We start from the raw sequence: 26,425 nt of genomic DNA, 5'->3' as shown, positions 1-26,425 counted from the left end.
TCCCTAATTTAGAATTCTATAGATATCTGCAGATATTGCCGATATCTCTTGGAGTCCTACTTTTCAGAATGCTTGGCAAGCACTCATTGTTGACTATTTTATATGTATTGGTGTATCCAATGCTAAAGCAATGAAAACAGTTCAAGTTTCAAGACTCAATGGTGACTGATAGGAATTCTGGTCCCCATTGCTTGATGCTGGGTGGGATTGTTTTATTTGTTGTTTTTCAATTCCATGATTTTGAAGAGTAAAATCGCCATTTATAACCATTTCTGGATTTGATTTTAGAATATATACAAAGCAGAATCACCGTTTGGTATAAGAACACTAAAATTCCTGCGCGGAAGATTATGAAAATTCCATTTTTTATAAATCAAATCCTGTATTGAACTTCTACTGTTTCTCAAAGCCTAAATATGCCATATCCAATAATGATAACAAGAGTAATTGCTTAATAGTTGCATTCGGGAACTTTTTCCCATCATTTGTGATTTTTCAGTACGAATTTTACAAGCTGAGTTCAAATGTGGAAGAAATCCATGACACTCAGCTTTTCTGCACTAGTGATTATGATATGAAACTCAAAAATCTCTATTTTTCCCTGTAAGTTGAGCACCAAAAGATAATCTAGGCGCTGACATGGTTCAAGAAATTGTGAGATCTCACTTTTCTGCCCAACCGGGATGCTGAAGTGAGAAAAGAAAAACAGAAAAATAGATCTCGACTCAAGATCTCAGCCCGACCGAGTTTAGTTTTTGGTTTAAGTGACCTTATCAACGAACTATATGACTTGATCTTGCTGTAGTCAAGTTCCTTTTGCCTCCTACAGCTTCTTCTTATTCAATACTCTTTTCTTCTGCTGGATTTTTTCCAAGAAATATGTCAGAACACCTCATCCCATCTATAATCTTCCTGCTCCATCAATTGCGAAGATTTGAGGGATGTATATCATAGGTGTTATTAGCGTGCATCTTCACTATGTCAGCTCAGCTGTTCAAACAAGGGCTTCCAGTGTTCTCCCATGAAGTTAGGAACTTGAATTGAGGATCTGAATTTGAAGCCAAGGGGAACTTATTTGAAGCCCTTGAATGAGAAGAAGCGAGACAGAAACCACCAAGAGGACAGAGTTAGCTATTTGGGAATACCAAAAGCACCAAGAGGTAAGCTTTCAGTGGCATTCCACTTGATTGAGTTCTGGTGATATATCTCATTTCAGGTTGGGTTGAAGTTCTTCTATGTTGAGTTGAACCCAGACCTGGTCAAACTTCAAGATCTTGACCAAGTTAATGTAGTTCTCTGATTTGCATACAATCTAATCTTGCCTTATCATAAGGAGGGGATATCTTGGAAAATTTTGAGAGATTTGGAGCACAAAAGTCAGTATTGCTGATTTTAGGCTCTTTACCTTTATCTGTAGGGGTGTAGTCTTTTAGCTGCCCAGTGGTCTTTGGTTTCCCCCCTGTTTGAAATCTACATCTCTTAGTAGTCTCCAAAATTTCATTAGTCTTGAAGCCTGCTGAAAACAATCCTTAACTTCAGATGCATCATGAACATTTGACTCTTTCAGAATATCAGGATTCAGCTGTGTTAAACTGAAGGAGCAGCAGTGTGTCATTTTTATCAATCCTATATGTGCAACAAGAAACTCAAACTTTTCCTTGTGATTATCAGTCAATAATCTACCTTGATGTAGAGCATTAAGTTTATCATGTACTCAAGCTCTGTGAGTTTGGAAGATACTTTGTTTTTCAACTTCATTCATCTCTACCCATTTGGTTAGTACTTTACCAGATGCCTCTAACATATGCTCATAATTTTCCTCTACTCTATGTCGTCCTATCAGTTCAGATTGCGTGATTCTTGGCCTTTATTTAAACTGGTCAAACTATTTGTCTAGGAGAAGGTTGTCAAGCCATTACCTAGGCATCTGGGAAGTTTCTTTTGTGGTGCCTTGGCTGGTTTTGTGTGATGTTTCAACAGGCCTTGACATCTGTGAGAGGGGCATTTTGGTCCAAAGAGGACCATGGATAAGCTACCCTGATGTAGAGCATCAAGTTTATCATGTACTCAAGCTCCTTGTGTTTGGAAGATACTTGTTTTTCAACTTCATTCGTCTCTACCCATTTGGTTAGTACTTTGCTACCATATATTGCCTCTAACCTATGCTTATAATTTTCCTCTGCTCTGTGTGGTCCGATACTCCTATCAGTTCAGATTGCTTGATTCTCATTTCTGTGGCCTTTATTTAAACTGGTCAAACTATTTGTCTAGGAAAAGGTCTCAAGCCCCATTTCCCAGACATCTGGGTAGTTTCTTTTGTGGTGCCTTGGTTTTGTGTGATGTTTCAACAGGCCTTGACATCTATGAGAGGGGCATTTTGGTCCAAAAAGGACCATCGAGAGTTGGTGCCTGGCGCACAACTCTCAAAGGGTCTGCTGGCCTGTTTTAAGTTAAGAGAGATTAGGACTTCAGGTGTTAAACTCCTAATCTATGTGAGAATCGGTTTCCTTATTGTATTCAAACTGTTTTCATTATATAAATAAAACACTACAGCCTTGAGGTCTTCACAATGAGAAAGTGAAGCCTCAGCTCAAATCATGGCCTCCTTCTCATCCTTCTTCTCATCTTCTTCCTCCTTTTCTCTGCAATTTACATGGTATTAGAGCATAGGAGGCAGTAGATTTCTGGAGCGTGATTGAAGTTCGTGAAAGGAGGTTTTCCTTTTGCAATTAAGGGGAGACAGCACCTAATGCTGTTCCTTTCTGGAGTAATGATTTGATGAGGTAAGAAGTTAGCTTACTTCTCTCTTCCCATGTTAGGATCTGGCAGGGATGCCCTTTCTTCTTCTCTCTTGCCTAGATGTGATCTCCCGCATTATCTGGTCTAACATTGATCAACTCCTCAACTCTCCCATACCTAACTGTAGGGATGTCAACGGTGCTGTTTGGGGCTGATTTCAGTTTGGTGCGGTTTGGGTTCGGGATAACTAATGGTTTGGGCTAACGGTCTATACTTGGGTTGACTAATGGTTTAGGCTAACAATTTATGGTATGCAAGAAAAAGAACAAAAAGAAATAGTTGAGCATCCTGCAACAAGGGCCAAAATTCTATGGAAAGAAAAATTGTTATTGATCAATTTCCATAAAAAAAATGAAAAGTCATTTCACCTTGTAGAAATTCCACCCATCTTATAGAAATAAGAACCCAGATAGTAAGTAGTAACATAGAAACTGCGAGCTCATTCCTCAGGCTCCACTGGATAGTCCTCCTAAAACAATCTTCAAACCAAAAACCCTTTTCAATTCCAACCTGTGCTATTATTGATTGTCTTGAAATTAGGTTCTTGTTTTGTGAGAATGTTGATTTTCCCCCTTCTATGAACGTCTCTTTTTTGGGTTGGTATTTAGTTTGATATGCAAAAGAAGTACCTCATGATTAGATAAATATTTACTTAATTTAAACAAACTTGGTACATTCAATTGGGCATTCATACTTGATCCTTCTAATTGTCCCTTACAAGTAGTAGAATGACTATTTGATCTTTGAATTCATGCTCAATTTTTCTAATAGTTTATACCAACTACTTAGTGGTAATATGATGATTCAAACAATATTTAATGTAAAACTATAAAATGGGTTGTCAAATGGGTTATAACGGGTTGCAGTTTGGGTTCGAGCTGGTGTGGCTCTGCTACCCTCAGCCCAAATGCAACCCATTATCGGTTCAGGCTATAACGGGCCGGTGCAGTTCAGTTTTAATGGTTTGGGTTGCAATTTGACACCCATACCTAACTGTAAAGCTCTCAACCTTCCCATTTCCCACTTTTCCAGATGATCTCATGATCATTGCCAAAGCTTCCCACTCCATTTCTAATATTCGTTCCTCCCCCGCTTTGTTCAAGTCCCTCTCCAGCCTTTGTATTAACCTCCAAAAATCTACCCTTATGCTGTATGGGGTCTCAAAGTTATTCAAAGCCTCTCTTCTTCAACTTTCAACTCTCTTCTTCTACTTTTGGGTTTTCTCAGTGACCTACCTAGGTCTCTGTCTTATCCCTCTCAGATCTTACCAATCACCACTACACCCCCTATGCTTGACCACATCTGCAAGAAGCCCAACTCTGGAAAAGCAAACTTCTCTCCTTCGTGGGTAGGGTGGACCTAATCTTATTGGTTGTTCAGTCCTCTTATCTTTAGTGGTGTGGTATCTTCTCTCTTTCGGAAGCCACCATTAAAGCTATGGAAGCCCTTTCTGCATCTAATGTAGTACTGTATTTGAATGATCAAAACAGTAGCTAAATAGGACCTTTCACAGGGAATCAACTTCAGATTTGATAGACTTAAGATAGATAAAATTCAGATATAATGGAAGGCTGAAAACCGAAGTGGTAGAACAAGGATATTTGTTTAAGAACAAGGACTAACTAGGTTTTCAAAACAACAGTATGCTATAAAGAAGAATGGATGGAACAATATAAGAGAATTAAGAGAACAATAAGGACAACAAAGTAACATGTAACACCCGGGCTTTTCACCGCAAGGTGGATCATCAAACACCAATCTACCTTGATCAAACACAAGGGTTCTCCAAAAGGAGGAATGCTAGCAAGCAATTTGATTTTATTTCACCAGTTGTTTTTTCACCACTTGCATAAGTCTCTTTATATAGCATTTTAAAGAGACATAAACATTAATGGCAACATCTAACCACTAGCTAACACCACCTACCTATTAATAACTCAACTACTACCTAACTCTTGACAAAGGAGAACTCCTTTGACAATAAGTTCTCTTATTTTCAAACTAAAGCCCCTTTTATTGACTTTCCAAAAACTAGATTTAGGCTTAGGTCTAGACTATGAAGTTCAACATATGTGGGCTAACTTTAATCCACTAAAACAGCCCTAGCCCATGAAAGCCATGGGCTGATTCAGGTGACAACTTTAGGCCTTTGATGGGCCTAACCCAATGGGCTTCTTCTTTCGTAAATATGTCTTCAATTCTGCATCAACTCTCCCCGGCTTGAAAACATTCGTCTCCGACGAATGAATGAAGGACATGTAACGTTCATACAAATTGGGATCGAGTTTCTTGAAATCATCAGCATGAATCCAAGTACTATCATGTCGTGGACGATTCTTCCATTTGACGAGGAAAGCATGGTATCCAGTGCCACGACGAGTGGTTTTGTAAGAGTCATCCAAAACCTCTTCAATGATGTCAGTGATTGGTGGCTTGAGTTGGGGCAGCCTCAACATTTGTTCAGTGTCTCCATCATCAGAGTGGTGTCCTACATAAAGATGTAAGTCAGCCACGTTGAAGACATTGCTTATGTTCATTTCTTCTGGTAGCTCGAGTACATAAGCATTTGGTCGAATGCGTTTCAGCACCTTGTATGGACCCATCTTCTTTGGATGGAGTTTGTTATTGACCCCATGTTGGAACCTTTCCGGGTTGACACGAACCATCGCCATGTCTCTTGGTTGAAACTCCACATATTGTCGATGATGATCTGCTATAGCCTTGTAGACATCATTGTTGAGAGCTATTCTTCGGCGAACATTAGCATGTACCTCTGTGATATGGCGCAGAAACTCGTCAGCCTCAATACTCACGTGTGCTTGTGGTGGTAATGGAATGAGGTCTATAGGTCATCGGGGTTGAACTCCAAGTAGAATCTCAAAAGGAGTACAACCTGTCGTACGATTAATTGAGTTGTTGTAAGCAAACTCAGCTATGTTGAGTATGGACGGCCATGTCTTCTCATAGTCACGAACCAAACACCTCAGTAAGTTTCCCAAGCTTCGATTCACCACTTCGCCGTCGTCAGGTTTGTGGATGGAATGCGGTTGAAAACTGTAACTTTGTGTTACTTTTCAGCCACAATGTCTTCCAAAAGTAGCTCGTGAACTTGACGTCACGATCTGAGACAATGCTACTTGGTAGCCCATGTAGTCGTACAACCTCCTTAAAGAATATCTTTGCAATGTGAGATGCATCAAAGGTCTTTCGACATGGTATAAAATGAGCCATCTTTGAGAATCGGTCAACCACAACCATGATGGAGTCGGATCGCTCTTTTGTGGAGGGTAGCCCAAGTACGAAATCCATACTAATATCAATCCAAGGTGCATGAGGAACTGGTAATGGTGAGTACAGACCTGTATTTTGCTTGGTTCCCTTGGCTAGCTGACAGACTCTGCATCTCTTGATTACATGATCAACATCCTTTGCAATATGGGTCCAATAATACCGATCGGTAACTTGTATGATAGTCTTATCCTTGCCAAAGTGACCTCCCAAACCTCCGCCATGCAGCTCCCTTATGATGTGATGTCGTAGGGAAGAATTTGGAATGCATAACCGAGTTCCCAAAAACAAATACCCATTGTGAAGTGAGTATTTATGATGTTGCTTGTCTTGCTGTAACTCCTTGTATGGCATGTTGAAATCTTCGTCAGATGCATACTCATCACGTATCTGATCAATGCTAACTGCATGTGTTGAGAATGTGCTAAGAGTAAGTACTTTTCGACTCAATGCATCAGCCACCGTATTCTCCTTTCCTGCCTTGTACTTCATTGCGAACACAAACTCTTAGAGATAAGCAACCCATTTAGCGTGCCTGTTGCTTATCGACTTCTGTGAATGTAGATACTTCAGCTCCTCATGATCGGTATAGAGAATGAACTCTTTGCCGCTGAGATAATGTCTTCAATGGCGTAACACCTGGACAACAGCATAGAGCTCTAGATCATATGTCGAATAGCGTCGCTTGGCATCATTGAGTTTCTTGCTGTAGAAAGCGATAGGGTGCCCTCCTTGCATCAATACACCTCCTAGATCAATATGTGAGGCATCAGTTGCTACCTCAAATATACAGTCAAAATTTGGCAGGCGAAGTATTGGAGCCTCTGTCATCTTTTGCTTGATAAGATGAAAGGCTTTGGTTGCTGCTGCTGTCCACTTGAACTCACCTTTGCCTTGCTTCAAACACTCGATAATAGGTGCCATGACTGCACTAAAGCTCCGAATGAATCTCCTATAAAACGATGCAAGTCCATGAAAACTACGAACCTCAGTGATTGCCTTTGGTGTAGCCCAATCTGTTATAGTTGTTATCTTCTCTGGATTAGCTTCAACCCCCTGTGATGAGACAATAAAACCAAGGAACACAACCTTTGGCAGCATAAAGGAGCATTTCTTGAGATTGATGTATAGCTTCTCATGGCGAAGCACTCTCAAGACTTGCCGTAGATGATCGATGTGATCATCTGGATGCTTGCTGTAGATCAATATATCATCAAAGTATACAACCAAAAATCGACCAATAAAAGGACGGAGTACCTGTGTCATCACCCTCATGAATGTACTAGGTGCATTCGTCAGACCAAAAGGCATGACTTTCCATTCGAATAGTCCATCCTTGGTCTTGAAGGCGGTCTTCCACTCATCTCCATCATTGCTGCCATAGGATTAGTTGGACTGGATGGTCCAGAATTTTCACTCCCTGTCATGGCTCTGATACCAAATAATGTAGTACTGTATTTGAATAATCAAAACAGTAGCCAAATAGGACTTTTCACAGGGAATCAACTTCAGATAGATAGATAAAATTTAGATATAATGGAAGGCTGAAAACCAAAGTGGTAGAACAAGGATATTGGTTTAAGAACAAGGAGTAACTAGGTTTTCAAAACAGCAGTATGCTATAAAGAAGAATGGATGGAATAATATAAGAGAATTAAGAGAACAATAAGGACAACAAAGTAACATGTAACACCCGAGCTTCTCACCGCAAGGTGGATCGATTGGATCGAACACCAATCTACCTTGATCAAACACAAGGGTTCTCCAAGAGGAGGAATGCTAGCAAACAATTTGATTTCATTTCACCAGTTGTTTTTTCACCACTTTTCACCACTTACATAAGTCTCTTTATATAACATTCTAAAGAGACATAAACATTAATGGCAACATCTAACCACTAGCTAACACCACCTACCTATTAATAACTCAACTACTACCTAACTCTTGACAAAGGAGAACTCCTTTGACAATGAGTTATCTTATTTTCACACTAAAGCCCCTTTTATTGACTTTCCAAAAACTAGATTTAGGCTTAGGTCTAGACTATGAAGTTCAACATATGTGGGCTAACTTTAACCCACTAAAACAGCCCTAGCCCATGAAAGCCATGGGCTGATTCAGGTGACAACTTTAGGCCTTTGATGGGCCTAACCCAATGGGCTTCTTCTTTCGTAAATATGTCTTCAATTCTGCATCAGCACCTTCCTTTGGAAAGGTTTTGGAGCTTCCCCATTCCTTCACCCTACTAGTTAGGCCAATGCTTGTAGACCCAAAAAGTAAGGAGGCATGGCAATTTGGAGGATCAAATATTATAATAATGTTGATCTCATATAACTCATTTGGAAAATATCCTCCAAGCATGATTAGGTTCCGATTAACTTGGTCTATTCCTACCTCCTCAAGCATGACTCCATTTGGACTGTTTCTATCCCTTCCAATCCCTGTTGGGTTTAGGGAAAAATGCTTCTCTTAAGATCCCTTGCCCTTGCAACTATCTCGCCTTAGGTCTCAAATGGCTCTTCTGTTTCCTTTTGGCTTGACCTTTGGCATCCCCTTAGCATCCTCTATAAATTCTTTGGTCCTCGAATTGTTTATGATTCTTGCATTTCCAAACTTGTGACCCCTCTTCTTTTATGCCTAATGGCTCCTGGTCCCCCTCTGTAACAATCCCATCCAAGTCTCACACATGTTTGGTCCGCTTCCCTCCCCCCTCTTAAGCCTTCCCTATGATCGGTTAGTTTGGCTCTTGCTTCTTCGGGGTCCTTCACCATAGCCTTTGCTTGGAACCACATCTGCACCCCTCTAGAGCTAGTCGCTTGGGTTTTCTTGGTCCAGTTCAAATATCACATCCCTTACCAATCCCTCACCCATTGGGGAAGCCTTAACCTCTGTCTCCCCATGTAGGCTTTCCTTATTCACCGCCATATCCCGACTAGCCCTAATTGTATTCTTTGCTGGAATGGCTTCGAGGACATTGATCACCTTTTCTTCACTTGCTCTTTCTCCCGCTTGCTTTACGGGAGAGCCCATGCGTCCATTTGGCCCCACCTTAAATGCTCTTTTGGGTTTGCTAGGGATTGGTCTTAGGTTTTGAGGTCCTTTTCTGGTGATTCCATCTATGATCGAGTGGGTAAGTTGGTTTCTGGAGCTACTGTTCGCCACCTTTGGTAACCTTAAAACATGGACCTCCAACTCTAGATGTGTGGACTTGATTTGGAAAGCCACCTTTTTTGATGTCTCCTCCAAATTACAATTGATTCCCCACTCCCCTATTGATGATACCCCAAGGAACATGCATATTGTTGTTACCTGGGATTTAGGTTCCTCTCTGTGGTCTAATAGCTAAAGGCCGATTTCCTTTTCCTCTCTTCTCTTGTACATTTTCTCTCCCCTCCTCAGGGCTTGGTAATGAAATATTTTATTCATCCAAAAAAGAAAACTTCTCTCTTTTTTGGTGGAAGATCTTGCACAACTTCTGGTTTCTGTTTGTCTTGGCTGTTTCTAAGATCCCTTGTCTGGAAATTTGAAGTTTTTAACCTAGAAGTTGCACAACAGTTTGCTTGATATCCACCATATTTTTTTTTTTTTTGGGGGGGGGGGGGACTGTATGTTTTTGCTAAGGATTTGGGGCTTGCAGTCTGCCCTAGGAGGTCGCAGGAAAACTGTGACAGGCAGCTTCAACAAAGTCAGTTGTTTCTTTGGTACCTTGTGACTGCCCTACAAAGCTGCCGCTGCTCTCGGCCAGCCTTTCCCTCGTTCCCCTCATTGGGTTGGTTGAGGGCTGGTGCTTCCAGCTCCCCCCTCCCTCAGGAGCACTTGCCAGGTTTTTGGGGGGGGGGGGGGGGGGTTCCCTTGCTTTACTAATGAACTAACCCCAAACAGATAATGTTAGGCCACTCCTGCTACAAGAACTGAAAGAAGAAAGCAGAGTTGGACTATTGCATCACCTGAAAAGGAGGGAAGGGTTGGAGGTGGAGTCAAATGTGCATGGTTTGGTGAGTGGTGGATCCTATGGACAGTACCCTGGTTGCTGCATATCCTCTGATCATGTTCACCAAAGTAGTAAGACTTGATGAGGTCTTCCAGGGTGGGTGAGGGAGGGTGTTCAGAGATCAATAGTAGGTTCTGGAACAGGGGTAGTTTTGGGTATTGTAATAATCCATGTGGTAGGACACATGGGAAGAGCGTTGTAGGGGTCCTTGAGGGGGTTCATATAGAGTGAATTTGTAATTAGAGAGGGGGAGGAAGAATGAGTTGGGTGTTTAGGGTAAGCAGTGAACTGGGGTGAGTTCACTGGATAGGTGGCAGTAGGTATCGCCGAGTGTTTGTTAGGGAGATCTCAGTTGATTAATGAATGTAATTGTTTGTGTTTGCTTATTATTTGCCATTCCATTCCTATTTCACCAATTCCGTGAGAGAATGTGAGAGGTGGTGAGAGGAGAGCCTGTTGCCGGAATATTTAGGGAAATTTACCAGAAGCTGCTGGAGGTTTCAGAGGCGATAATCAGGGTCTTATCAACCTGGTATCAGAGCCATTCAGATGCCAGGGTATGACTAGAGGAAGGATGGAAGCAAGAGTGGATGACTTGGAGAAGACAGTGAGAGAGATCCAAACCCAGTTTGCTGCGATTGATTCCAGGTTCGAGCTTATGCATCAACAGTTGGAGAAGGAGCAGCTGAGTAACAATGAATTCAGATATAAACTGAGGACCTACCTGAGGCATGGGAGGGGTCTTGAGATTGATTCGCCGACACAGGAAGTAATGCAGGAAAGAGCATAAAAAACTCCGCTGCTGGCAAGTGTGAACGCAGGGAGAGGACATGGCGAAGATCCGATTAATCTTGACGGGGCTGGTCAACGTAGGGACTTCTCACCTCGGCAACTAGAGATGCTGATATTTACCGGCGAAAACCCCTGGGGCTGGATTGCAAAGGCAGAGAGGTATTTTCACCTCTATCGGCTTGTTGGCAACGAGATTCTTCGAGCAACGACATTGTGCTTTGAGGGACCTGCGCTCGGGTGGTTACGATTCCAGGAATTGCAAGCACCTGTGTTGTTGTGGGAGGCTTTGAAGGAATTGCTGGTGAGGCGATTTGGTTCTCCTCTGTCGAGGAGTGCCTAAGAAGCTTTGAGCCTCAGGTAGCATGGTACCGTCGGCGAGTTCCATGAGCATTTTGAGACCCTAGTTGCAGTGGCTGGTTGTCAAAATGAAACCTGGCTTCGTGGTGCTTTTCTGTTGAGTCTGGTGGAGGAGATACAGGCTGAGGCCTGAGGGTTGATTGTTCAAACCTGAGTGCCTGACCCAAACGATGGAGTTGGCCCAGTCAATCGAAGCCAGGAATTGGGCCTTGAAAGGCCTTCATTGGCCCACTATGGTGAGCCCGTTTCAATGATTCAGCCACTGGCCCAAAGAATTGTTAATAACTCAGTCATTGCGAATGGGCCTAAGCCCAGCCCATAGATGGGAAACATGAGTGGGGCGGGGGTTAACCCAATTGGGTCAACCGGAGTGGTTCAACCACTACCTATTCCTCTTCACCACCGAGTCCCAGTTCATCATTTACCCCAACATCTCCTCAGGCAGCGGCAACCCCCACGACAACTCTCTAGTGTTCTCATTGGTTGTCACCGGACGAAATCAAATCGAAGATGGACAAAGGTCTGTGTTTCCGCTGTGAAGTGTTTCTGCTGTGAAGTGCCCTATTCAAAGTCCCATCAATGCCCCTACAAGCAGCTTAAGGTACTGATGCTCCATGATGAGGACGATGAACCAGCAGTGGAGAACTCAGAGTTGCAGGGGGTGGATCGAATTCACCTTGAGGGCAAGGTGAGACTTTAGGGGTTGATACGCCCCTGATTACACAAGTGTATCAACGTAAGAAGAGACAGAGAAGAACAGTAGAAACATTGGCTGGAACAGGGCAGAACATAGATGAAACAAGGGAGATGTGGTAGCTACAGCAGCAGCGGGTGTAGAGGGAGGCCAAGTGGCATCCCAGGAGTGGGCAAATACTACCATTCTTATTATGCACTAAAAGACAGAACTGTAGGCCAGATGGCAGCAGGACAGTGGATAAGAGAATCAAGTTTGTTAGAGTACCAAGGGATGGAAGAAGAATATAAGGGGAATAGCAGAGTAAGGAAAGGAGGAGGAAAAAGAGAAAGGCAAGTTGATCTTGCGGGGAGAGGGAGCCCTCCAGGAGAAGGGAATGACCTTCTGGTGTTAGTGCAGTTTATCTTATTTCTGTTTTATCATTCCAAGAATTAGTTAGCAGATGAATAGAGTCTGTTGTAGTGATTCAAGTTGGATTGTCATCGTAATACTTATGCAATGATATTCAGCTTCCCTTATCTGTTAATGTTCTTTATTTATTAATATGAGTAATCCTTGCTGCTGTTAAGGAGTTGATAGAAAGATAGGTTAGGCTCGTAAGGAGGGGTCCTAACATTCTGGTATCAGAGCACGTCGATTCAGGGAATGGTAAGAAGTAGAATGGAGTCCAGAGTTGAATTATTGGAAGACAGTGTGAAAGACCTACGAACCCAACTCGCATTGATCGACTCGAAAATAGACAAGGTAGAACAAAGTCAGGTGGCATTCATGAGTGAACTGAGAACATACCTGGCAAAGGGAAAAGCCCTAGAGATCAATAGTCCATCGCCTGAAGTTACTTTGGGAAGGCAGGCTGAAATGGCACCAACATCCGTGAGGGACAACTCGCAGAGTGCCGTCGTACAAGAAACACCATGAACCACAACTTCCCTAGGGCGTCGCGATTTCTTTCCGAGGTATTTGGAGTTACCTATTTTCAATGGCGAAGATCCAAATGGATGGTCGGCTAGAGCGGAGAGATATTTTGGGCTGCAAGGGCTCACCGATGCAGAAAAGTTACAGGCAGCGTTGATTTGCTTCGAAGGACCTGCAATCGGGTGGGTACAATTCCGAGAACTACAGAATCCCTTCCATACGTGGGAAGAATTGAAGCAGGAGTTGTGAAAGTGATTCGGTTCGTCACAGGCAAGAACACCACAGGAGGCGATCATGGAATTGCGGCAAGGAAGCACGGTTGTTGAGTATCGCAACCAATTTGAAGCCCTTACCGCCGCTGCCGGAGCCAAGGAAGAAGAATGGTTACAAGGGGCATTTTTGTCTGGACTGGGCGATGAAGTTAAGGCTGAGTTACGCCTATTTCAACCTAAAAATTTAGCCCAGGCAATGGATATGGCCCAATCCATTGATGCCAAAAACAACACCCTTCGTGGGCTTAAGAAGCTTACAGTAGCGCGGCCCATTAATGGTTGGGGACAGAATACGGCCCAGAGAACTGTATCACTGAACCGAACAAACCCTATAAGTTCACGGCCCAATCAATCGGGTCCAACGACTCAAACCAGTACCGGTTCGAATGTGGTTAATCAAACCAATGTAGGGCAAACCACAGTAAATAGTTCGTTGTCTTCAAAAGGGGTCTCGTCTGCTACATCCGGCGGTGCAAGTAGCAGTAGCAGCGGCCGTCCAAAGTGGTTGACACCTGAAGAAATAAAAGTAAAGATGGATAAAGGCTTATGCTTCCGGTGCGATGGTCCCTACAGTCGTGGTCACCAATGTCCATTGAAACAACTGAAAGTTTTGCTTCTCCACGAAGACGAAACCCAGGGAAGAACAGCGGTACTCGCAGAGGCACCTATCGAAGTTGGGGAAGAGCCACCTGAGCCATTGACGGAAACTGAACTATCATACACCTCTCCCGCAAGGCTTGATTCACCGTGTACGCTGAAGTTGAGAGGATCGATTGAAGGAATTCCGGTGGTGTTGCTAATAGACTGTGGCGCAACACACAACTTTATCTCACAACAACTGGTACGACAGATTGGGTTGAAAGTTGAAGGGAAGAAGCAATTTCAAGTCACTTTAGGGGACGGTAAGCATGTACAAGGTCAGGGAGTATGTCGGGATATTGCCATATGCATCGGAGACGTGCAGTTTGTATAGGAGCTCTTACCATTCAAACTTGGTGGAGTCGATGTCATTTTAGGAGTGGAATGGCTTTCATCCTTAGGAGATATTCAGAGCAACTGGAAGCTCCAAACTCTGAAGTTCAAATGGGAGAATAAACCAGTGACACTAAGAGGGGATCCTGCACTACTCAGATTGGAGACATCTCTACATCAACTGTGGAAGGCAGCACAACAAGAGGGTAGTGGAATGTGGCTGAAACCTATGCAGGTAGATGTTCCGAAGCCATTAAATCTTGACAGCAGAGTAAGTGCTTTACTGGAAGATTTCAACTCCCTATTTGCAGAACTCAGGGACTTACCGCCAAGAAGACAGCAGGATCATTCGATACGTTTGATTGAGGGCAGTAACCCACCAAACCTCAGGCCATACAGGTACCCACATTCACAAAAAAATGAGGTGGAGAGATTAGTTAGTGAAATGTTAGCTGCTGGACTAATTCGACCCAGTGTAAGTCCATATTCCAGTCCAGTGTTGTTGGTGAGGAAGAAAGACGGAGGATGGAGGTTTTGTGTTGATTATCGAGCACTTAATAAACTCACAATACCCGACAAATTTCCTATTCCGGCGATAGACGAGTTGCTTGATGAATTGGGGGGCGCACAGGTGTTCAGCAAGCTCGATCTCAGATCCGGTTATCACCAAATCCGAGTTGCTGAAAATGATGAAGAGAAAACTGCATTCCGCACACACGATGGACATTACGAGTTCCTTGTAATGCCCTTTGGGCTTTCGAATGCACCAGCGACTTTCCAGGCACTAATGAACGAGGTATTCCGCGAACACCTACGTAAATTTGTGCTAGTGTTTTTTGATGATATTCTTGTCTACAGCAGTACCATGGAAGATCATTTAGATCACTTACGGTGTGTTCTATACATCTTATCACAAAATCACTTGGTAGTGAATCAAAAAAAATGCTCCTTTGCTGTCACAACATTGGATTACTTGGGGCACATAATTTCTGCTGAAGGAGTCTCAGCAGATCCACAAAAGATCCGCTGCATGGTCGAATGGCCACTTCCGAAGAATGTTCGAGCACTTAAAGGATTCCTTGGTCTCACGGGGTATTATCGGCTATTCGTTCGGGATTATGGGAAGATAGCCACACCACTCACCAAGCTGTTGAAGAAAGATGCTTAGCAGTGGGATGTTTCAGCTACTACAGCCTTTGAAGCATTGAAGGCAGCAATAACTTCCGTACCTGTACTTGCTATGCCTGATTTTTCGAAAGAATTTGTGGTGGAAACGGATGCATCGGGCGTAGGGTTAGGAGCTGTCCTCATGCAAGAAGGGCATCCTATCGCCTATTGGAGTAAAGCCTTATCACCACGAGCCCGCGCCAAATCAGTCTATGAGAAAGAGTTAATGGCAGTGGTGTTATCAATTCAAAAATGGCGCCATTACCTCTTGGGAAGACACTTTAAGGTTCGCACCAACCAAAGGAGTCTCAAATATCTATTGGATCAAAAACTTGTGGCCGAAGATCAGCAGAAATGGATTATGAAGTTATTGGGGTTTGACTTCGAAATCCTTTACAAACCAGGGTGTGAAATAAGGCTGCCGACGCACTATCCCGACAAATGGAGGGCCCAATCCATTGTTCTAGTCTATCTGCAGCAATATGGGAAGGTGGAGAAGAATTAGAAGCTGAACTTCAGGCATCTGAACCATAGTTGTCAAGGCGTCGCCTAGGCGTCGCTTAATCGTCGCCTCGGTGTCTGGGCTCCTTCGGAGCGCCTCAAATTGGCGTCGCCTTATTTTTAGGCAATAAGGCGTCTCTTTTTTTTTCTTTTTTTTTAAATCACGAGAAAGATGCCTAATTGAAGGCATATATTGAAATACTTATTAGATTCCGATTGTAAAGTATCTATTGTTTGAACCTATATGCATATGTATAATGACGCTACATGTGATCAAATGTTAAAATAAAAATAAAAACAAACAAAACTGAAAGAGATTAAGTTCTTGACTCAAGTCTCACACTCTCACTCTCACTCTAATCCCTAATCTCTTTCTCTCTTCCTCTCTTCTTCTCTTCCATTCCCGCAGCGACACTCCGGCAAGCAGTGGTCAGTGACAAGCAACTTCTTCTCTTCCTTTTTTCTTGCGACTTCTTATTTAGGACCTATTATGTGTGGTTTGTAGTATGTTGGATGACTTGAGGTAGTCTGATATTAGTATTTTTATTATATAAGATATGATAGATTTAGAGTGAATGAGATGTACACTAAAAATTTCACTTAAAACGCCTCAACCGCCTCAAAAGCGCCTCGGAGGGCGCCTCGTCGACTCATCGCCTCAATTAGCCTAAACCGCCTTGCATCGCCTCGTCGCCGTGACAACTATGATCTGAACACTATTGGCAGCTGATGCAGTCATTACTTAGTGGTTCGACTGCATTTTCAGATTATAAGTTGAAGAATGGGACTCTTTTCTTTAAAGATCGTTTGGTCATTCCTGAGGGTTCTAAAATGATTCCTAACTTGTTGGCTGAATTTCACTCTACTCCATTTGGGGGCCACTCCGGCTATTTTTGCACCTACAAAAGAATTTCAGCAGTTGTGTATTGGATACGTATGAAGAAGGTTGTCAAAAATTATGTGGCAAGTTGTGACACATGTCAACGAAGCAAACATCAAGCCATGAAACCAGCACGGTTGTTACATCCATGGTAGAAGATCTCGCTCTCGAGACAGATCTCGCCACCTTGAAAAAGAGAGATCTCGACCATCTCGGTGAGATCTCGGTCGAGATATACAACTTTTTGGCATCAACTCGGTGGCCCATCTCGGTGGGTTTTAGGGTTCCAATTGGGTTGAAACTTGGTATTTAGCTTATTTAAGGCCTTTTGAACATGTTGGTGGCCTTGGATTTGTTAGAAACAACCCTATGTATGATTTCTAAGTCTACCCATAGTGTGAAACCGAAATGTAGTAGGATTAGGGAATGCAATGTTATACAACATGTAATATAGAACCTTTAAGGCATATAAATGAAAAGCAAGTATATCAAATGCATCAACTAACTTAAATGTTATAAAATTCCATCCATATGAGTATCACAATCTCAATTTTCAAGAATAAAATAATTATACAACCATTAGAAGTTCTATATAAGTCATTAAATCATAAATTCATAAGTCAAGTAGAGAATGATTGATTTTCCTTGTTGTAGATGTGTTAAGAGTAGTTGCAAGTGAAAATTCAGCCAAAATCCATAAAAAAAGGTAAAAATTGAGAGTTCCAGCGAGATTCAGGGCGAGATATGGCGAGATATGGCGAGATATAGCGAGATATGGCGAGATATCCCAACTCGTTGCTCTCGCCCTCCATCTCGTCTCGCCAAGCCAAAAAAACGAGATATCTCCCGAGATCTCGCGAGATCTCCCACCATGGTTACAGCCTCTCCAATACCGGACCAAGTTTGGGAAGATATCAGTCTAGATTTTATCGGTGGATTGCCTAAAAGTCGTGGTGGAGACACCATATTGGTGGTAGTGGATCGACTTTCGAAATACGGACACTTCATGGCACTCACACCCATATTCCGCAAGAGATGCGGCTGTAACCTTCACCAGGGAGATAGTAAGGCTCCATGGATTTCCAAAATCCATTGTCTCAGATCGGGACAGGGTCTTCATGAGTAACTTTTGGAAAGAGCTGTTCAGTCTAGCTGGGACCAACCTGAAATTCCGTAGTGCTTATCATCCTCAAACAGATGGCCAAACGGAAGTGGTGAATCGAGGCCTTGAGATATATCTCCATTGCTTTTGTGCGAGACAACCAAAAAATTGGATCACTTGGCTTCCTAGGGCTGAATATTGGTACAATACTACATATCATTCTTCCACCAAGATGACGCCATTCCAAATAGTCTATGGATGGAAGCCCCCACCTTTACTCAAGTGGGAAGGGAATTCTTCCAAAGTAGCTGAAGTTTACATTTACCTGAGGGAACGGGATCAGATTATAGCTGAGTTGAAGGACAATCTGAGGATAGCCCAAGACCGTATGCGGTCTTCTTCAAATCAACACCGAAGAGAGGTGACTTATCAAGTGGGAGAGGAGGTTTTTCTCAAACTCCAACCATACCGCTTCAAGAAGTTAGCCAAATGTCCCAATGAGAAACTCAGCCACCGATACTACGGTCCATACCCCATTGAAGCACAAATTGGTCCGGTTGCCTACAAACTTACACTCCCACCATACTCCAAGGTACATCCGGTGTTTCATGTTTCACAACTAAAGAAGGTAGTGGATCTCAACATCACAACTCAGCCCTTACCAACATGTCTAACCGAAGATGGGGAACTTCAACTTATCCCGCAGACACTCCTAGACATTCGCTACTCAACTAAGGGGTCATTGGAAGTACTGATTCAATGGCAACAGTTACCCAGTTGTGAGAACTCTTGGGAAGATTTTCGTGAGCTTCACAATCAATTTCCTGAATTTAACCTTGAGGACAAGGTGAAACTGAAGGGAGGGAGTGTTGATACGCCCCTGATTACACAAGTGTATCAACGTAAGAAGAGACAGAGAAGAACAGTAGAAACATTGGCTGGAACAGGGCAGAACATAGATGAAACAAGGGAGATGTGGTAGCTACAGCAGCAGCGGGTGTAGAGGGAGGCCAAGTGGCATCCCAGGAGTGGGCAAATACCACCATTCTTATTATGCACTAAAAGACAGAACTGTAGGCCAGATGGCAGCAGGACAGTGGATAAGAGAATCAAGTTTGTTAGAGTACCAGGGGATGGAAGAAGAATATAAGGGGAATAGCAGAGTAAGGAAAGGAGGAGGAAAAAGAGAAAGGCAAGTTGATCTTGCGGGGAGAGGGAGCCTCTCAGGAGAAGGGAATGACCTTTGGTGTTAGTACAGTTTATCTTATTTCTGTTTTATCATTCCAAGAATTAGTTAGCAGATGAATAGAGTCTGTTGTAGTGATTCAAGTTGGATTGTCATCGTAATACTTATGCAATGATATTCAGCTTCCCTTATCTGTTAATGTTTTTTATTTATTAATATGAGTAATTCTTGCTGCTGTTAAGGAGTTGATAGAAAGATAGGTTAGGCTCGTAAGGAGGGGTCCTAACTGGGGGTAAGTATTGTTAAGACATCAATAGTAGGTTTTGGAACACGGGTAGTTTTGGGTATTGTAATAATCCATGTGGAAGGATCACATGGGAAAAGTGTTGTAGGGGTCCCTGAGGGGGTTTATATAGAGTGAATTTGTAATTAGAGAGGGGGAGGAAGAATGAGTTAGGTGTTTAGGGCTAGCTTGCTTGCAGCAGTGAACTGGGGTGAGTTCACTGGATAGGTGGCAGTAGGTATTGTCGGGTGTTTGTAAGGGAGATTTCAGTTGATTAACAAATGCAATTGTCTGTTTACTAATTAATTGCCATTCCATTCCTATTTCACCAATTCCGTGAGAGAGTGTGAGAGGTTGCAGCGGTGAGAGGAAAGCCTGTTGCCAGAAATATTTAGGGAAATTTACCAGAAGCTGCCGGAGGTTTCAGAGGCGATAATCAGGGTCTTATCAGAGGGGGTACTTCTTTTTCGCTGCACCATTGCTCTAGTTGAGCCATTTCATTGGACGTGACCTTTAATTGTAGAAATATGTCTGCTTGGCCTTTCTGTCGGCTCTCTAAGGCTGGCTGTTGCTGCTTCATGGATAGCTCTGGCTACTGCTGGCTCATCCTTAGCTCTGATTCTCATTGATGCAAATCCCGAGTCAAGGGCCAGTCTTCAGGATCCTCTCCTAATAAACCTGCAGTACTTTAGGGTTTTATCCCTGCTGTTTAGGGTATACCCAGCCGTTCTAGGCTCTGGCTGATTTGAAGGATCTAGGGATTTAGAAAGGGTCGGCTAGGGGTCTAGGATTGATTTAGGAATGCTAGGGTTCAGTTAGACTGACTTAGCGTTAGGGTTGTGAGGGAAATAATTATGGTTTTATCAGATTTCAATTTCAGAATTTTCCCAAACCTATAGGGATGCTACTAGGGTTGTGGGGGATGTGAAACAGTTTTGGCCACGGACTTGTATTGGTTCCTGGCTGAAAACAGGACCCTTTTTTTTTTTTTTTTTTTTTTTTTTTTTTTTTTTTTTTTCGAGTATTTTAACTTCAGTTTCAGTCCTAGGGTTAGGGTTTAAGGGTATGAAACTAGGGTTTGGTGTCAGGCTAGAATATGGAGGGGAATTGAAAGAATTTAATCTGTTTGGAGGTTTGGAAATTAAGTACAGGAATTTCTGTTAAATAAGCATGAGGACTATGGTGTTGATGGGATGATGGTTGAGGGGAGGGGAGTGTTGCGACTCTAGAGTAGGGGAATTAGGGGAAGGGGGTAGGGGAACCTTGGGTTTAAGGTAGGGGATGGGGGCTGTTGTTACTGCAAGGCAGGGAAGAGGTGGGGGGGGGGGGGTAATGAGGGTTGGGAGATGGGTTGGGGATGAGCTTTTTTGTAGGAGAGGGGCTGTTGAACAACTGCAGAAAATTAGGTTCTTCAATGGCTGCCACAAGCTTGTAGAGGAAAGGGAACAGCTGGAATTGCAAAAACTTCAAAATATCCAAGCCATGGGCTTCCTCCTAGGAACCCAGGATTCCCAAGTCTTCCTTCAATTGTATTCTTTATTCAATGATCATCAACTGCTTGTTACATTGGTGGGGAGCTATGTTTATAGCCCTTTACAATGAAGGAAATCAAATAGGACTCAACAATAATAAACCTACTTGGACTTAACAAGGGATTCTATTTGAAGTGGAATTCCTTGTCACACTAAGACTCTACTCACACAACTAAAAGAGGAAGCCTAATTAGAACTCCTAAATAAAGAGGCTTTGGAAGCTCAACTTCCTATTCTAGAAGGAATCCAATTGGGAAATAGAATTCCAACTAGGACTCCTAAGCATACTGGGACTCAATTGAAAAACAAAAAATAGATCCTAACTCCTAATTTTTTTTTGGATTTTTCAGGACCATTTTAAACTTCTTATAGGGTTCAGCCACCCTATAGGGTTGCCACTTGTGGTTTGATTTGGGTCCGAATTATGCATTGCCCTTTGACAATCCTGGTTACATCAGGATGTCAATCTCAGATTGTAAGCAGACTGGTAAATGCAGATGATCAGAAAGTATCAACAGAATCCTGTAATATCAGTAGGACATCATTTTGAAACAGAATGATGTGAACACAAGGACCCCCTGGTCGAAACCTCAAGTGGGTCCCCTAGGATGGCTTCTTGAGCTGGCGGAACCTCCTTAGAGGGGTATTTTGGGCATTTTAGCCCGTAATTTACCTCTGAAATTAATTTAGGAATTTTTCAGAATTTCGTTGAGTTAGTTTGAGTCGGAATTGGATTTGTTTGGAAATTTTGAGTTGAAGTTGTTTTTGAAAGTGTGCTATTTAATAGTTTAAGATAAGATAAGATTCCTTGTCTTATCTGCTAGGAGTTTTGGATAAGAGTCCAGTCAAATATGTAATGGGATCCTAATAGTAAGGAGATCCCAGTTGGAGTCAAGAGCGTTATTTTAGGTGCTACAAATAGCCTGTTGTTGCATTGTAATTCTCAGTCTTGAATGAATTAATGAATTGAGTGTTTGAGGACCAGTGTCTCCTATGTGCGTAGGCCTTGGTTGAGTAAAAAGCTTTCAAGTTCTTCATTATCTTCTTCAATTCAGCAGCTCCCAAGAGATCATCAAGCATCCAAGCAACCATTCCAGCAAGCATTCCCAATCTCCAAGTACAGCAGCCTTCCCACCCTTCCCTCTCACTTGCTCAAACCCTAGAAGCCTTCCCCCATCAACCATAGCATCCCCAACCCCCTCTCTTCTTATTTGACCAAGGAAATGTTTCCCACCTCATCGCAAATAGCCCCTGCCCCTTCCCTTTTGGTTTCCTGCAACTCCAGCCCTTCCTACAGCCACTGTGACCCTCCCCCTTTCTCCTTCATTACCACAGCAGCCACTTCCCTCTCCCAATGGGAAATCCAGATTCCCAGCCCCTATCAGCTCCTTTCATCCCCATTAGGATTGTAGGAACCATAGGAGCACCCCCCCCCCCCCCAACTGGTATTTTCTTCAATTCAACCCTTCGCACTGTTATTATCTTCAATTCAACCCTTCTACCATAACTTTGTTAAAACCTGCACTGCATTTCATCCTCAGAATTCTGCAGAAATTTTAATTTTCCATAAATCTGATTTTTGTTATAGTCTGATCAATTGGAACTCAGTCTAGTTGAAAGGACAGCAATAAGACTCAGTTCTGGACGGCAGAACGAGCAAGGAACACCCTTCTCCCACCCTAGCCGAAACCCTAGTTTGACTGTTGAGTTCAAATTTAAAAATCTGAAATTCTGTTTGCAATAGAATTCAAATCTGGTTATCAGTCACAGCTGGCCCTAAACGATCCTAGAAACCCTAAAAGCTTCGCCCTTTTGCTGGAATTTCTTGGCAAACCCTTAGTTTGATTACCCTTTAGCCCTAGACCTAGTTTACATCACAGAAATTAGAAACTGATGCACCAGTAATATTAAAGTGAGTGTCAAACTTGAGGAAGTGACTTCAGGAAATCAGTAGCATAAATTAATTTTGAAACCAGAGATCAACTCAACTGGAGTTGTGATGGCTATAAGTCTTGAATTAGTGTCGAAGGAGGACAGAAATGAACTAAAACAGACTAGGAAAAAAGATCCAAACAAGAGAGAGGATTTATCCTGAAAGACTGGAACTGTATCTTATCCAAGTAGAAACCAACTCTTAACTATTAACAATTGTTAACATTGAAGACAAATGAACTCCTATCAAAAAACCAACAACTGGTTTGAGTCTACCAGCCAAGGCCCAAGCTGTATCACCATAGTTATCAAGTCCATGTGTATTGCAGAGGGCTAGGCAGCTGGTTGCTTTGTCACAAAGTACCTTAAATTGTTCGCGTTGTTGTCGAACCTGTATTTTCCCTCATTATGTTTACTTAAATTGTGTTAGGCATGAATAAACAAATACTCCCCCCAGTTGAGTCCAATAAAAGTAGTTTTAAGTCCCCAAAAGAAGTCAACCTGCAGTTCTAAGAATAAAAGGGATTTTTTCTGGTAGGTGAAATTTTCCACTTTCTTTAGTGGTGGGGGTTTTTCTCAAATATAAAAATCTAATAAATCAGAATATATAAAATATTACAAAGCAAAACATGCAGTAAAATATTCTATTGTTCTGATTTGAGAAAATATTTTCATTCACACTGATATTGCCATTCACCAAGGCACCAAATGTCGAGCATATATACGAAGATTTCAATGTCCGAAGTAAAAGAAGCACTAAGGAGGATGAAACTAGGCAAGACACAAGGTCCTGATTGAATCCCAATAGAAGTATGAAAGAGTTTAGGAACCCACGGGCTAGTTTGGTTGATTAAGTTGTTTAATAAGATTATGAGCATAAGGAAAATGCTTGATGAATGGAGGAGAAGCATCGTGATTCCAATTTACAAAAATAAATGAGATATTCAAAGCTGTAATAACTATAGGGGTATTAAACGGATTAGCCATACTATGAAATTATGGGAGAGAATATTTGAAACCCATTGGTGACACTTAACCACAATTACGGAGAATCAATTTGGGTTTATGTCAGGAAGATCTACAATGGGGCTATTTGCCTAATTAGGAGACTTATGAAAGGTATAGAGAGTGTAGGGAAGACCTTCATATGGTATTTATTAACATAGAAAAAAGCTTATGATAGGGTTCTTAGAGAGTTAATTTGGCAAGTACTAGGGAAAAGAAGTGTTACAAGTAAATTTGTGGGGCATAGTTAAGGATATGTTTGATAGTTCATTGACAAGTGTATGAAAAGTGGGGGGATAAAGTAATGAAATCTAATTATAGTTGGACTACATTAAGGATTGACTTTAAGCCCATATTTATTTGCACTTGTAATGGATGAATTACCAAAGATATTTAAGACAAGGTCCCCTGGTGTATGCCTTTTTACTAATGATATTGTGTTGATAGATGAGACTCAAGTGGGGATTAATACCAAGTTAGAATCATGGAGAACAACTTTGGAATCAAGAGGCTTTAAACTGAATAGAACAAAGACAGAATTTCTAGTTTGTAACTTTAGTAATGATTGGGTAGACGATGAGGTGGTGAAACTTGACGATAAGGAGGTTCCTCAGAGTGATTATTTAGGTGCCTAGGTTTAATCATAAATAAAAAAGGTGATAAAGGATGCTGCTGTCCAAAGAATTAAAATAGGGTGGATGAAGTGGAGTGGTGCGTCTGGGGTCTTGTGTGATTGATATATTCCATTAAAGCTTAAATGAAAGTTCTATAAGACCGTTGTTCGACTAGCTATGATGTACGGTGCAAAGTGTTGAGTTGTTAAAAAGAATCATATAGAAAAACTCAGTGTAGCAGAAATGAAGATTTTAAGATGGATGAGTTGCAAAACTAGAAATGATAAGATAATGAATGATCATATTAGATTTGACCTGGGATTTATTTTCATAAGTGATAAGCTTTGAGAAAGTCATTTAAGGTGGCATGACCACGTTCAACGGAGACCTATAAATGCCCATATACAAAAAAATGATATAAGTCAGGTTGAAGTAACTACAAAAGTTAGGGGTAAACCTAAGATAACTTTAAGAGAAGTGGTGAGAAAGGATATGTATAGCTTAGGCCTTGTGTCTAACATGGTTTCAAATAGAATTGATTGGAAGGCAAGAATAATGTAGCCGACCCCATTTAGTTGGGACAAGGCTTATTGTTATTGTTGTTGTATTGCTATGATATTATGATAAATATAGTTTTGTTTATTTGTTTCATCGATGAATTCTTGTTATTTTTATTTAGCATTTAAGTAAATTTATATAATTTTTGGCATGCTATTTGCGCCAAATAAAACAGTTAATTATAATAAGAATGCCAAAATGCTTGGTTTGCCACCACGACACTGCATTATGACAGCCTTATTGCATCGGTGCTTAGGAAGGCCCTTAAAATATAGTAGCCACCGTCACTCCTTGATAACTATGTGTACGACTTGATCCAAACTAGAATATGGTTCGGTTGATCCATGGTTAGTTCTGAATAGTCACAGGCTTATCTTTAGTCACCGCAAGTCCTCTTTTAGCCTGGGTCCTGCAGTAGTACTTCAAGAATGTCTCCTTTGATCTGAATCTATTTGATTAGCAGAAGGCTCCAGAACAGATTCGTGCCTGGAGCTGGATGGCATCATTGCTAATCCAGAAGCTCAAGTAGAGGGTGCATGGGATCTAGATTGGCAATGCCATTACCTTCACTGTGAATTAGAAAAGTAGCTGTATATGATAATATGATACTTGTAATATGCTGCTAGTTCCTTTGCTAATTGAGTGTCTATCTTTCCAGTCCCGCTTTGATATCCTGAAAATACACTCAAGGAAGATGAACTTGATGCGTGGCATTGATCTGAAGAAGATTGCAGAGAAAATGAATGGTGCATCTGGTGCAGAACTCAAGGTATGTTTCGCCAATTACGATTATTTTCTGTCTGTTTCTATTTTCTACTATTATTTGCATATCGATTACTACTTCCCATGTTTCCCATGTTCTTCCTCAAGAAGGGTCAAGAGATTCGGAAAAATTGTACTTTGTGTATTACAATTTCTCTGTAACTTGTGTTATCATTTGTGCAATTTAGCTGTTTGCGAGTTCGAATCAGCCTCTCTGCAAAGCAGGGGTAAGGCTGCCTAGAAAGTCCCTTCCCCAGATCCCACAGTGTGGGAGCTTCGGCACTGGGTACGCCCTTTTTGTGTTGTCATTCGTGCAATTTAGCTGTTCTGTTCTTGACTGCAGGCCGTGTGCACAGAAGCAGGGATGTTTGCTCTGAGAGAAAGGAGAGTCCATGTGACGCAGGAGGATTTTGAAATGGCAGTGGCCAAAGTCATGAAGAAGGAGACGGAGAAGAACATGTCTTTGAGAAAACTATGGAAGTAATGTGTTCTAATCCATTTTGGTAACTGGGAGGAAGATGATTCGCTAATGTTTTCAGAAGGGTAACAAACATTCAAATCCGTTGAACATCAGTCGACGTGTTTATTATATTGACTTGAACCAGAGATGACAAAGATGTAGAGTTCAACTCAGAATTTTATTCAGTGTCTGCATTCTACACACTCAGTTTAGTTCCCTGTTATAGCTGAAGGAAAACACAAAGAAAGATAAACTTGTGCAAACTTGCTAAAGTTATCTTCTTGTCTTGTCTCAGAAATGTTTTCATCATATTTGTGTGTGCGTAGGGGTGTAAAAAGATGATTGAATACGCATATGAATTTG

The 26,425-nt window shown here is 41.9% G+C and overlaps 1 protein-coding gene across 1 annotated transcript in view; it reads left to right on the top strand.

Moving 5' to 3' along the window:
- The window catches only part of LOC149020788 (26S proteasome regulatory subunit 8 homolog A), a 45,044-nt gene extending 18,898 nt beyond the window's left edge, over positions 1-26,146 (top strand). Inside the window, exons 8-9 of the mRNA XM_089148997.1 lie at positions 25,499-25,609; positions 25,946-26,146. Coding sequence (XP_089005123.1) covers positions 25,499-25,609; positions 25,946-26,086 — 252 coding nt within the window. The 3' untranslated portion in view covers positions 26,087-26,146. The remainder of the gene's footprint in view (positions 1-25,498; positions 25,610-25,945) is intronic.
- Positions 26,147-26,425: the final 279 nt, after the last annotated feature.

Source organism: Hakea prostrata, chromosome 3 (genome assembly GCF_041222555.1).
Source record: "Hakea prostrata isolate BN-2017 chromosome 3, UWA_Hpros_2, whole genome shotgun sequence".
NCBI classification, from domain to species: Eukaryota; Viridiplantae; Streptophyta; class Magnoliopsida; order Proteales; family Proteaceae; genus Hakea; species Hakea prostrata.
Note: the sequence above shows the minus strand (reverse complement) of the source record. Positions and strands in the feature narration are given on the sequence as shown.